This window comes from Asterias amurensis, chromosome 4 (genome assembly GCF_032118995.1).
Source record: "Asterias amurensis chromosome 4, ASM3211899v1".
Lineage (NCBI taxonomy): Eukaryota > Metazoa > Echinodermata > Asteroidea > Forcipulatida > Asteriidae > Asterias > Asterias amurensis.
The window spans coordinates 1131258-1145232 of record NC_092651.1 but is presented as its reverse complement, the minus strand read 5'-3'; the positions used below and the strand labels follow the sequence as shown (position 1 = coordinate 1145232).

Sequence of the window (13975 nt, the reverse complement as noted above, 5' to 3'; positions counted from 1 at the left end):
GAAAGTGAAAGGTCACCAGGCCTAAGTAAGCAGTAAGCCTCTTTACAGCTCAAGTGTACCTAATACTCAACGTTTTGCCACAATATGCAATGTTCTCCGAGTTCATTGACTGTTTGAGGGATGTATACGTACTACCACAACAATCGCTCTCATCGTTGGTCACAATTCTAACTTGACACTAATTACCCTGACCATTGTCAAACAGTGGCTGAATATTCATTGCAAGAGGGCATGTAAACCACACACACACTCAACTGTATGGTAACTGCATAATTATGAGCAATGGTGAATATTGAAGTTTCAAATCTTGTAAAAATGCAAATCCAATATCAATCTTCACTTATGTCCAATGGATTAAATTTCTTTTCAAAAATATCATTTGGGATTCTCAATATTTTTATTATTTTTACTATAGTATTATTAATTGGTTTTTTAATATATATAAAATACTGTTTCATAAAATTGTCTTGTATTAGATTCTCTATGGACATCCCTCATAAATCCTTCAAATTTATGACAGAACAGGCACTTTTTATCGAAATCATGAATGATATAGACACTGTTTGACTGAATAACCCTGTACATAATTCAGGTAGACCAAGACTAGTAATGTCAGGTCAACAGAGGGCGCAATTCACATGTACTTGGAAGAAGACTTATTGGACCTAGACTTTGACATGGCTAGATTTATATTTAAACTGCTTGGAATAAGTACTACAAGTTGAACTTGGTTTTCACTTTTACACCAAATTGTTAATAAAGCACTTTATACTAAGTTCATGTACATTCCCGAGTTCTGTGGGTTTTGATATTTTGTTTCCCCCCCCCCCCCCCCCCCCCCACCAGAAACTGATATACATCAGTGCTTAATACACATTGGTGAAAGGGGAAAAACCAAGTAACCTAAGTAAATTAGTTATCCCGATGCAAAATTAACAACAGATCTCATATACTCCATGTTAACAGTAAATTTCTTAAGGCAACAGTTACACCAAACTACCAGTACCAAGTCTGTTCTGATAATCCATTAAAAGAGATTCATAAATACCTCAGACAGTTTCGCTATTCCCATTGGTGGAGAGCGCATCACGTGGGTGTGTATCAACCTTTGTTTATGACCGGTAAAAGGTGTTAATTCATGACACGCGACCTTGCACCTTGCACCTGTTCTTATAAGACAGTTTCTTCACTCCTATTGGTCGAGAGCAACAGCTGAAACAGTTGTGCCACATCGCGCAATACGCGCGACGCATAGCATTCCCTTACAAGGAGTTGTTTACCCGAGGGCGGCGGAGGGCTTTACCATTTCATAGCTGGATGGGTGTTGTGTTGAAAGAAATCATTTAACAATTATAATTTTGGCATTTATTTTACTTTTTGACCAAAAAGTGATGATGTTTTTGACCGAAAAGGTATTTATGAATGGGAATCAAAGTGTGTTGAATCGGTTTTCAACTAGTGGTTTAAACCCGCTGAGGCCTGGTTCTTTAAAATTTACCTCGACTTCGTCTCGATAAAATTATCAAGAACCAGGCCTCGTCGCGATTAAACCACTAGTTGAAAACCTCTTCACCACACATTGATTCCCTTAGTAATACAAAATTTGCAACTGTTAATTCATTGAACAAACAAAACAAATTGCTGAACTTCACGATTCTACTCAAAGATCTCAAAAGATTGATTGTCTAAACGCCATTAACAGTTGAGTTTTGCTGGGAAAATATTTTCTGGAAATGAATACATGATAAAGACATCATACTACCAGTCAGTCTGTTAATTATTAAAAATTGTTGTTGCTCTCACATATGTTTTTCCTCTTATCTAATTTTATAAAAATAATAATCATAATAATAATAATTTACAGCTGCTTCAACGAATACATATACAGAAGTCAGCTGACTGCCATCATTATCATCACATCATTCCATGTATTTTGGATGAGGGTCAGTTATCAAAGCGATATAGTTATTTAAAGAGCGTGCTCAAAGACTTGTGAATGTTTAACACTGATGATGTGACATTTGTACCCACCCTTCACAGTACATAACATGATGAAATATTCAAACAAGAAACTGGAGTTTATTTAGAATTATCAAAGCAAATTATTCATTTGTGAGAAACCAGAAGTTTGACTACAGAGAGATGTTTTAGCATAGAAAAACGCTTTCTCTATGGTTGCAGTAAAACGTTTATTACTCACCTAGGTTGTGAACTAGTTAATTAAGAATATTTTGAAACTATTTAGCAATGGCCAGAGTTGAATATATTATGATCGTCTTAGCAAAATATTCAATAATTATATTACACTTGATATACATGACAACTCTCTGTATATTATAAAGTATGCTTATTTATATTCATCATCAATGCTAGGAATTATAGCACGATACGATTGAAAATTTTACAGTGCACTTAGAGATGTTAAATAAGAAAATATCAACAACATACGTACAAGACACACTTTATAGCACACAAGAATCCATCTGATTTAGATCAAGGGAATATACAACTTTTGTATTTGGAATCCTGTTTTATCCACAACCATCATCAATCTAGTATGGAATCGTTTCATCATAACAGCTTACCATGGAAAGATAACTACTGTTTGGATCTTGAGACTCACTGATTTCTTGAAGATGCAAATCTCTTGTTGATGACAATGTTTGATGGTTTATACAAATGAAGTTTGAAACAATCATTTGTTAATTACCAAAGGTTTACATTCCCTGTACAACTGACCTACATATCGACTTTGGCAACATATCCTACTTGGCATCAGTTTATAAATCAGTTTATGATAAAAAATAAATTAGCCATAATTTCTCTTACAAAACAACCACATAAAAAAAAGACTGTCCAAAAAATTGTGTTTTCACTTGGGGAAACAATATCTATGTGTGAAGATTATCGTAGATATATTTCCCCAGTAAGTGTTGTATTTCCTTCAAAACTAACACAGGCAGGTGAGTTTAGAGTTTATGACATCAAGTACCTAGCACTAGCATTTACTTGAAAGGTCTTTCAGATGGATAAAGACTTAACTACTGCATTTAAGTGATTGGTATTCATCTTTTTGTTGAGCTACCAGTGATGTGAACTACTACTGCTGTGTGATCTAACTGTATGCATTTTAGCAGGAGTAAGCTGGAAGGAATAACCTTGTGTAAGTGGTGTTTACCTCTTGTGGTTTAATTGACATGTTACCATGATGTGAGTCTGAGTTTAGAATGATTTTTAAGATAAGATACTACACAAACCACAACAGATTAGAACCTACATAAGGCTTTAATAATGTTACAGTGCTCTTATAACTCATATACTAAGAGCTAAGAACCCTGATTAGTGTCTTTAAGAAATACCTGTACGTACTGATGGCATTGCTCACTTGACTGGAATGAACATCTTTCTACACAAGACAAGATGTTGAATGAAGTATCAGCGTACACCCAGGCAGGATACTAGGCAGGCAGATAGGAAGGCAGTAAAGGAATGGATATCACATCAGTCGACAGCGGCTAGTCATGAATTCTTAAGTTTCCTCAAGCCTAGTCTTGCGTAGCGCACAAGGTCAAGGGTACTGCTGTGAAGGGTCAGATGGCCAAAGTTGTCCAATTCACGATCTAACTCCTGGAAAAACTCTGCAAAGAAAAAAGGTAGAATTTACCACTAAATTACTTACATTCGTGAAATGGCTACAGCCACATGATGTTGGTTTTAGATCGTAAATGTGTTGACATCTTTGGTATAGACAGTGCAAGTCTTGTGCGTATACACTTTTTGGGACCACGTACATTGCTTTAAATGCATGAAGGAAACAAACTCACACGCTCCAAGGCATCTCAATGTTCAAAATGGCGTGAGACTTGCACAGTCCATTTAAGGCCCATGTCACACACGGCAATTTACAGGCAACCAGTTCTAGGCAATCTCCACGAAAAAGGGCATTCACATTTTCAATGTTCACTTATTTTGTTTCTTAGGGATCACAATACATTATTTGGAAAATGACCCATGTGCTACACGTAAGTGGTCTTCTAGCATGCACTGCAGTCGGTTGCCTACGAATAGAGCATTACAAAATGTTGTCGTTCATTGCAATAATGATCTTCAACTAATGACACTGCTTTGCATACTCTTCAGATAAATGTACTGAGGTATATTTTGTAGCAACAGCTCCCGAGGAATGAAGCTTTTTATTTACCTATATTTTCTTGAGCCAAGGTATCTGCCTGTTCCCAGAAGTCAAGCCCATAGTACCCATAATTGGACGTCTGAATAAAGGTGGACATCTTGTTGACAATACTTTGAGGGACGGAGACATTGGCAGGAGATGACATAATGTGAGGTACACCATTAGTTAGCTTGTTCCCTTGTACTTGTGGCAAGGAGGATGGCAGCAAGGTGTTACCGCTAGCATCACAGTTGTTACTTCCTTGTGATCCCAGGCTACCAACAGAACCAACGCTTCCAGCAGGGGACGGTGTAGGTGACATTGGGGAGGGGGTTCCAGTGTACCTGTTGTAATGAGGGGATGAGGTTGAAGAGGGGTTGGAAGATATTAGTTGGCACAACATGGGTGTTTTACATCTCAAGTCAGATTGCCCCCTGTACGATACAGAGTCCCATAGTGACAAATAAGATTCACATGCAAAACTAGTCACAGACAGTATACAAATAATGAATGTTCGTGAGTGCAATGGTGCGAATATGTTCATGAGTTGAAAGATGGAATGTTCTATTCAATGAGGCGGAGCTGAGTTGAATGGAACATTTCATCTTTCAACGAATGAACATATTTGCACTATTGCACAATTGAAAAACATTCATTATTTGTTTTATAAAACATCCAAGTGGATCTTTGTCATTTTGATTGGAGATTCACCTTAAAAATAAACAAAGCAAAGGCCTACAATTTCTAATTGTGAAATTACACCCGTTTCTTTTGGGTCGGCCTGTTTGACAATGTGCATTCTGTACAGCTATTTTGAGACACGCAGTTGCCGATAGCTAGTATGTGCCTTGTTACCAAAGACTCGCGCACGCAGTGATGTTTTTTGCTCAGCGTGCAATAGTACTTTTCCGATGGAACGAAAAATGCACGCTGAGTGACGTAGGGTGCAATAGTACTTTTATTTGCTTACACGTGACGGACAATCCTCCAATCAAATGGCAAGGATCTGCCCGGGTGCTATATAATACATTTTATAACACCCCTTGCAAGTATTCTGCCTGCTCATTGGTTTAGAGCGCATCACATGACATGTCTTAGTTTTGCCAGACGACGGCCGTGTGATAGAGCGTCGGTTTGCCATGCACTAGTCCAACAGACTAGCACATCATGGCGTGCAGTACCCAGACGTCCGTTGCGTATACTGGGATGATAAATTAATAGTCTGTAACCACTTCGGATTGCACGACACTACATGCAACACAGTAAGTAAAAGTGTTTGCAATCTGTATTCTCGTCGTCCGTGGATTGTAGCATTCAGGTCTGTAACTTACTAATAACAGTACAGTTTTTAGAAATGTTTGGGGTGTTATAAAACAAATACTGACTGCTTTTACTCGTGCAATGGTTAAAAACTATGACTCCCTCGGTGATCCCCGGAGCGTTCTATTTTCCCTCGGCTTCGCCTCGGGAAAATAGAACGCTCCGGGGATCACCTCGGGAGTCATAGTTTTAACCATAGCACTCGAAGCAGTCAATATTTGAATAATAATCAACACTGAAAACTCAAACTAAACATAACAAGTCATCAACAGAAAGGCCCATCAAATGACAAGGCAGTTTACTTTTATTCCTACATAAAATGCTAAAGAGAGCCCTTGACAAAAAGCAACTACTTGATGGCTGATTGGTGTGCAATTATAAATTCCTTTCCTTTAAATTGAATGAACTTGACATAAACTGACCTTGATGCACTCCATGGTGAGGGAGTTTGGGCGGCCTGCTGTGATTTGGAAGAATGTTTGAAGTGCTCCCCAAGCACTCTGGCAAGTTTCATCCCAGTTAACTTCTTCATCTTGAACATCTTCATGTAGAGAAGACCCTGGCACCGGTGGCTGATGGGATATCAAGAAAATTATGGGGTTAGCTTTCTTGGAGTTCTAACTTAAATGTGGTTAGGCGGAGACTTTTCGGATGCTCGGAACAACATGAACCTGGTAAGTCTGCTGCCACCTAGCGTTCCAAAGTTTCCCATTCTCCAGATATTTGGTTTCCTATTTTACACAACTTGTGAACTCTCATTTAATACCTTTTGAATTTCAACTGCTTCAGAAACCAACCAGAATATCTTGTCTATTACTCACCATAATACTGCTAGTTTCTTGTCCATACTCAATGCATCTTGGTTTAAATGACTACCTTTAAATTTTAAGATGAATCTAAAACAGAAGAGGACAGAAAAGAATAATTCAATATTTCAATAAACTCTCATTAGTTGGTTCTCCATTTACCAAACTTTATTTGTCATTGGTTCTCACTTTGATTAACTTTGATTGGAGTTGTATTTACAAAGAAAGTAAATTATTATATCGATGGCTGGTTTTTGGTCTGGTAAAGAAAAAATCTGGAACTGTTGGATGATTTTATGGAAGACTTCTCAGAAGATCTTGAATTAGATTAAGATTTGGAAGATAAAGATAGTGGGAAATCATATTTTTTACCATTTCTCAAAAACTTGACTGACAATCGGGGCTTGGATATGTGCCACTTTTTGGGACTCTGTCCTTCAAACCATGGAGGATTGAACAACAATGGTTGCTGAGGTAACCAAAATGGCTTTGATCAAACTTTTGTAATTTCTGAAAAACCAGGTCAAAATAGATTATTTGTGTATTTACTTCCCGATATGAGTTTCTGTAGTATGTACACTTAAAGACACTGGACACAATTGGTCGTCGAAGTTGCGAGATAATAATGAACAAAAAAAAACACCATTGTCACACGAAGTTGTATGCTCTCAGATGTTTGATTTCCAGACCTCAACATCTAGTTCTGATGTCTCAAAATCAAATTCGTGGAAAATTACTTCTTTCTCGCTAACTAAGTTACTTCATAGGGAGCCGTTTATCACAATGTTTTATACTATCAGTATCAACCTCTCCCCATTACTCGTTACCAAATAAGGTTTTATGCTAATAACTATTTTGAGTATTTACCAATAGTGTCCACTGCCTGTGCCTTTAAACAATTTGTATGGATGCCCAATTTATAAGTAAAATAATCGGAGGTGTATAATGAGGCCCTGTTACAATGACCCAGCGATTTCAGCAAGAACCATGAATGACATGAACAAGGCTTCAGCTGTCGATTTCACAAAGAGTTAGGACTCGTCTTATCTCAAGTTAGGATGAGTTACTCGTCCTAACTTAGGATTAATTTTAAGGTCTGCATGCTACAGTGCAGGGTTGGGACTCGTCCTAAGTCCTAAGATTAGTCTTAAGTTAGGAAGAGTTTTGTAAAATCGACGGCAGGGCTAATAGGGATTTCAAAATATGTCAATCTTGATTTAAATACAGTGTCATATCCTTCTTTGTGTTATTTTGCACTGATTAGCAACTAACAAGAAACTTACTTGATAATATCACAGGTTTCTGAATACATGGTGCTTGCTTTCTCATCAGGAACAACTGGGTCATTCTCCATTGCATTACCACAAAGAATGAACGACAGAACAGCATCAAAGTACATCAAAGATTTCACATTCTTGTCAGTCTATATAAAGGAACAAATAAAAATAAAAACATCAAGATTATTATGAAATCTACCCACTTACAGAACAGTATGGGTAGTGCCTTGGGTTAAATCAAATGGGACGATACATGTATAGTGTAAGAACATTTGGCAATTAGAAGGTGCAACTACAACAACAAATCAGACTCTCCTAGGTTATTATCTTCAAATAAACCAATATAATCAATCAGCAATGAGATGATATCATAACCAACTCAGTAGTATCAGGAAGTGATAATATACCAGCAGGGTAATCAACATTGAGTTACTATGGCTAAACAGACTGCCTTGGGTTATGGGTAGGTAAAGGTTAGGGGTTAGACTATGGGGGCTGTTGGGCAGTAATTCAGCCAAATCCTAGATTTCCCTTTGACTCTCCCACATTCTTAATGTGGTAAAGGACAACATCTAACCAAAGGAAACAGTTGCTCTATTTTTGTAGGCCACCAAAGATGGTCACATCAAGGGGTGGGGGGGGGGGGGGGGGGGTGGGGGGGGGGGTAATAAGCCTAGAGTTAGTTTGGGTAAAGTAATGTAATGGGTCAGTATGTGTTGCTAGAAAGGTGTTCTTATATACAAAAATCATTTTTAGTCTAAAAATGAAATTTAGTAAAGTTTAAAACCCATTTTAAACTTTCAATGTTATGTACCCATTTTATGAAAAAGAAACAGGTGCTATTATTTTCCCAGAAACCATGACATAAACATTGAACCGACGTTGAATAACAATAAGTAAGTTGGTGTATTTAAGGAGGGGTGTGGTCGTAGTGCTGACTGTACCCTTGAGGGTATTCAACAGAGGGCATTATCAGTATGCCATACCCATCTTTATCGGGGATTTCAGACCGGATGTTGGGTGTTACTACTTGACTGAATGACTGTAGCTAAGCTTAGGGCATTACCTACTGGCTATATGACCTTCAGCTCAAATTCAAAACATAGTGAAGCCTGCCAACTAATACTTTTTAACATCCCATACCAGATTGGAATTTTAACTGACTTTCCTTATTGAAAAGAGATGATTTACATGTAAGCTTAAGTGAAAGTATATCACATTTGAGTACAAATTGTGAAGTCTGTAAACTTCAAGTTGAAAAAAATATCATCTCACTGAAATACAAACGGTCTGCCTGCGTCACACACCTACATTATCAATCCTGAATCTGTCCCATTAGGTAACTATACTAACATGTAATATAACGCAGCTGGTTCTAAACCCAACCAACCTATATGCCCGTCTCAAGTTGACAATTTATAACATGATCTAAAATCATTTATAAATTCAATACAGTCTACATGTCCATTCTCTAGAGGTATTAATGTACCAAATTGTGAAGGGTTAGAATGTGAGTTTCTGTGCAGTGCAGGAATTTTCAGGTTGTGAAAGAAAAATGATATGATTTAAAGCACATGACTGTCTGGGCATGATGATAAGGGAGATTGGGTATTCAGGGTGATGCAGGGTGCTATCTGGAAAGACGGGAAATGTTTCTATATAGCTGGGTGAACTATGGACCGATAGGGACCCACATCAATATTTGGGTGTACCAGTGTACCATTTGTCTTATTTCAAGAATATTTTGTTCCTTTTGGGCGCAGAAGAGTCAAGATTACGTGAGTTTGTAGTTGTGCAAAAGAAATGGTTGAAGTGGAGGAAATATTGCAGGACTTGCACTTCTGAAATTTATGAAATTGGTCACAAGATTACTAATTGGGAGCTGAGATGGAGAAGGGCATGATACATTAAGAATGTTTTGTAGACTCGTTACCTACTGGATCATCAGATGTCAATAAGCTTTAAGTTTGGATTTACCTGGAAATCAGCCTGACGTTTCAGTTTCTTCCCTTCAGTAAGGTAGCTATCAGCACTAAATTGTTGTCTACAAAGAAGACAAAAGGAAAAAGTACAACATGAATAGGTTTGGTCACACACAATGCATCCAGAAACTCCCCAGGATTTATGCAGTCTTTCCGATACTGAAATGACAACCAAATAATGAGTTTCCCCTTAAAGTTAAACATGCTGTGTTATATCCTGGCACCTGTTCTAATGTGTTAGTTGGAAATGCAAACAAGATGATCCAGATAATTAATTAATATTTGAGGAAGCATTGTATCATCTTTCCTTTAATAAAAGTCAGTTTGTATAAGGATGGCACTCAGTAGGCTTATCTCTAAAACTAAAACAGACAACAATTCCTAATCAGTCCAGCAAGTTGATTACCTTGCCTAAAGGTCTGTCTGGGAATTGAGGTCAATATCATTCCCCTTAAATCCCCACCAACTAAATATTGTTCTGGCTAGTAGAAATTGCTTAAGTTAAGGCGATTAAAATATCCGCTGGGTGCTTTTGGGCCAATGTTCTAAGTAGTTGTGCTTTATGTGCAGGAAACTGGCTTTGGGCATATTGGTTGCCTGCCACATGTGTGTTTAGACTCAGCATGGTTATCAGCTTGGGGTCCCTATAAGAGTCTCTTTCTATTTCTGAGATGAGGTTGTAACTAGAGCATTCATGATAAGTACCATTTGAAGGTGAAAATGAAATTACAAGATAAAAGGTAATGAAATAAAGGCAGAGTGTGGGAGGCCCTAGAGTAATCAGGACAAGGTTGGACTCTCTCACTGTACAGGGTTAATCAGTTTATAATCACACCATCATTTCAACTCCTTCCCAGCTTAACAAACAGCCTCTGGAAATGATTGGTCTTCACATGGCTGCACTGATACATGCACTCAGACCTCCAACATCACTTTGTTTTAATGATCAATGTCTATAGACTTGTGAGTTATCCATGTGAAAATCAATCATAAGGTTTGTCACTGACTGTCTGTAAGTCTGCAATCATAAATGACTAGTACCACAGTATTGGTCAGTTGTCTTTATTGTGTAGTCAAGAAAGACTGGAGTAATATCACTATGAAGTGAAGTTCATTGAGAAGAAATGGAAATACAATCAAGGCACACTGACTGACATAATTAGAAATAATTAAGACAGGAATAAGAACACATTAAGAACAAAGAGGATGGGTGTATTTGAAATTTCCATCCTGAAGAATTGATAACGCATCCAGTCATCACAAAGAGGTAAGTTGTTTGAGTGGAAACCGATCTTATTAAATGATCACAGTAGCGATCCCTTCTTGTAGATACCCAGTCCTGCACAAAGGGGAAACCACGGCCACAGCTTAAAAAGCCAGTAAATCATGTTGTTACACCTGCTGGCCGTGCACACTGTCGGCCAAAGTATTGAATTTCAAATCCCTGCTTGGCCACGCCAGCCATGTCTGTCCAGATACAGATACGACACTGTATCACCTGCTGGCTTCATACTCCTTGTGGCATCACGTTAAAGGCAGTGTTTATCATTCAAAATCAACCAAATACAAGCAGAAACTAAACAAATTGTTACGATCATGTCCCAATTGGCAACTTTGGTTATGGAGCCATAGCCCTATGGCTGCACATTGCAAACAATTACTCCACAACATTGCCATTGCAAGCCAGTGATAACATGGAAAATGTTAACATCAGGGTATCATGCAGGTTGACAATAAAGTGTTCTCCATTCGAAACAATGTATCACCCTCCTTTCAAATCCTTGGGTCTATTTATAGCACAGAGCCATCCCTTACTGAGAAAGAAAATACTGGTACAAACCGGTACAAACCGGTACAAACCCGAGTAAACCAGTATACATGTGACTATCCAATTGATAGCAGACATGAACATTGTACTGTCCGTACCGACACCAAGTGGATGTGTCCATAACATTGACTGCATTTTGCATCTCACGTTTTAGAGACTGTACCTGTACCCAAATTATGCTGGTTAATATGAAAACAACCAAAGCCCTGGTTTTTACTTGTGACATGTTTTAGTCCCTTTGGGATGCATACAGGATTTCAGAAATAGGGACACACTTTCCTGTGGAACATCTGGAATATGGTTAAACCAGATTAACCTTGCCTGCTTCTTGTAGCTCACACTTCTCCTTTAAAGGCCCTTCATGTACTAATATAACCTGTGTATCCCCAATACCACATCACTCGCCTGCTGTTTTCCTGCAGGGCAGATTAGCAGGCATTTCTCTCTGATTTTCTTTCCTCTGTTTTTTCTTTCTTTATTGTTGAGTTGGGACACTGTATGCCAGACTGGATGTTGAGTTACAGGGGCGAAGGCTGGGCGTTTAAGCCCTAACCAAGTCCACTGACTTTCAGTCTAAGAGGGGTTTGAATAGAGCCAGCAGGGTTGGCCTGATCATGGCCTGATTAAGGCAATAGTGGGCGTTATGGGCTAACTGCTTAAAGGAACACTCAGGTCATCAACTGCCGAATGCACTGTGTTAAGTACACAGCAACACAAGTACAGTCCTAGAGTCCACAGCTGCAGGCTTAGACTGAACGCTACTGTGGAGGATTACACAAGATATCAGTTTGTAACTCATAATGCTGCTCATTTTCCTCAAGGGTAACACATTTTGATAAAACTACTTGTGACAGCCACTTTAAGGTAAAGGAACAGCCCTGTAGGCAGTAAACAGTGTAGCCACTCCAATTACTTTGGGGTTTTATTAGTATTTATTATTATTCCAAATGCTGGGATTTGGATGTGCAAATATGAATTCAGGTCTGTGATTGCCGCTGTAAATACAAACTCTTGTTAATTGTCTGTACATGTTTGTTATTTGACAAGGTGTTGCTACTCCAGTTTCAAGTCTCTTGACAATATTTTGACATCCGAGTCCAAGTTGTGGCTTAAGAAAGCTGTTTTCCCACATTTTAAAATGTATTCTGAGGGAGTATTGAGGGATCCAATTGGACAAGGGATGTCTATGAATGTAAAATACGTAATCCTTTAATGTCTGCTTGCTTTTTGCTTTTCTCTGTCTCCTCACATTTTTTCTTGTATTTGTTTTGCCTTTATGCTAGATAAAATGGATTCTGTTCCAACTGCGAGTTGAAGATTCAAACAAAACATGGTATTGAGCGAGTTAAGTCATACTGCAGTCTACCAACAAGGTACCCTTGTCACCGTGGTTTAGTGGTTAGACTGTTGGACTTGCATGCACAAGGTTGTGGGTTCAAATCCTACCAAGCTAACTGCTGATTATACAATGACTAGAATAAGTATTGTTGTCTAGTTACTGAGTCACAATTTCTTGATTTGTGCAATTCATAATCATAAACATAAACCAAAGTTTGTACAAGAGAGATTGGATGTTGCCAGCTGGACATTTATATCTCCTTGTGGGAGTTGGGAGTTTGCCGAGTTGCCTTGATGGGAAGATCATCTCAACAGACAAACAAACAAATAAACTCTGTAACCCAAATGTTACATCTGGTTTAGTGTTATAAATGTAACTCTCACCTCTCTTCAAAGTCTATCCTTGGTTTGTCCATCTGATTCTTCCTTACAGCATGAGGCATGGTCCGTGTATAGTCACCTCCAGCCCCATCACCCCATTCCTCACCAGCTGACGTATGACCATTCCTTGTACATGTTACATCATTAGATACACTGCGAGAGTCCTGTGATCTATCTGTCCGTTCTTCTCCTTGGGGAGGAGGTGAACCCCACTCATGTCCCTTAATGCTAGACATAGCTGGGTTTGAAGGTACATTTTGAAAGGTTGTTGTTGCACCACCACTGCTGCTACTACTGCTGCTACTGCAGCTTGAGTCTAAGGAATCATTGGTGGTCTTTTTACGGCGTTTACTTGGTTGTGATTCCCGATCACTCCTACGACTGCTACTACTCTGTGATGAGAGTAAGCTGGATACGCTGTTAGTGCTGCTCCGACGCTCAGGAGGCCGCCTTCTATCAAGTACAGTGTCACTATCAGGCAATCTGAGAAGATACCTACAAGGTTATCAATATGTATTAAATAATCAAGATGTCAATCCACTCAATTATCTATCATCTGTGTAAGACAAGTTTGACCGACAATATCAAATCGATTTTAAAATTGTTCAAGCTTCTTTTAAAATAGCTAGTTATCAAAGGAGACGTCAAACTGTAGCAGGGAATGTTTGTGGTACTATAGAACTACTTCTACTTTATTACTTGGTAAATTCCATTTATAAGTTAGGATATAAACGCCAAGGAACAAAAGTAGTTAAGTGTCTTGCTCAAAAACACAAGTGCCGGAACCGAGAAGCAAACCAACATTGTGATGACTCAGCCACCAAAACTTGAATTCGGTGCACTAGACCACTAGGTGAGGACACGCTACATGT

The 13975-nt window shown here is 38.5% G+C and overlaps 1 protein-coding gene across 2 annotated transcripts in view; it reads right to left on the bottom strand.

Moving 5' to 3' along the window:
- Positions 1–831: 831 nt before the first annotated feature.
- Positions 832–13975, bottom strand: part of LOC139935754 (uncharacterized) — a 103690-nt gene continuing 90546 nt past the window's right edge. Inside the window, exons 13-19 of one of the 2 annotated variants that reach the window (XM_071930316.1) lie at positions 13107–13598; positions 9552–9618; positions 7581–7720; positions 6313–6387; positions 5914–6063; positions 4202–4515; positions 832–3638 (exon numbers count right to left, since the gene is read on the bottom strand). In XM_071930316.1, the coding sequence (XP_071786417.1) occupies positions 3520–3638; positions 4202–4515; positions 5914–6063; positions 6313–6387; positions 7581–7720; positions 9552–9618; positions 13107–13598 (1357 nt within the window). In that variant the 3' untranslated portion in view covers positions 832–3519. The remainder of the gene's footprint in view (positions 3639–4201; positions 4516–5913; positions 6064–6312; positions 6388–7580; positions 7721–9551; positions 9619–13106; positions 13599–13975) is intronic. The other variant, XM_071930318.1, reaches the window with a different exon arrangement.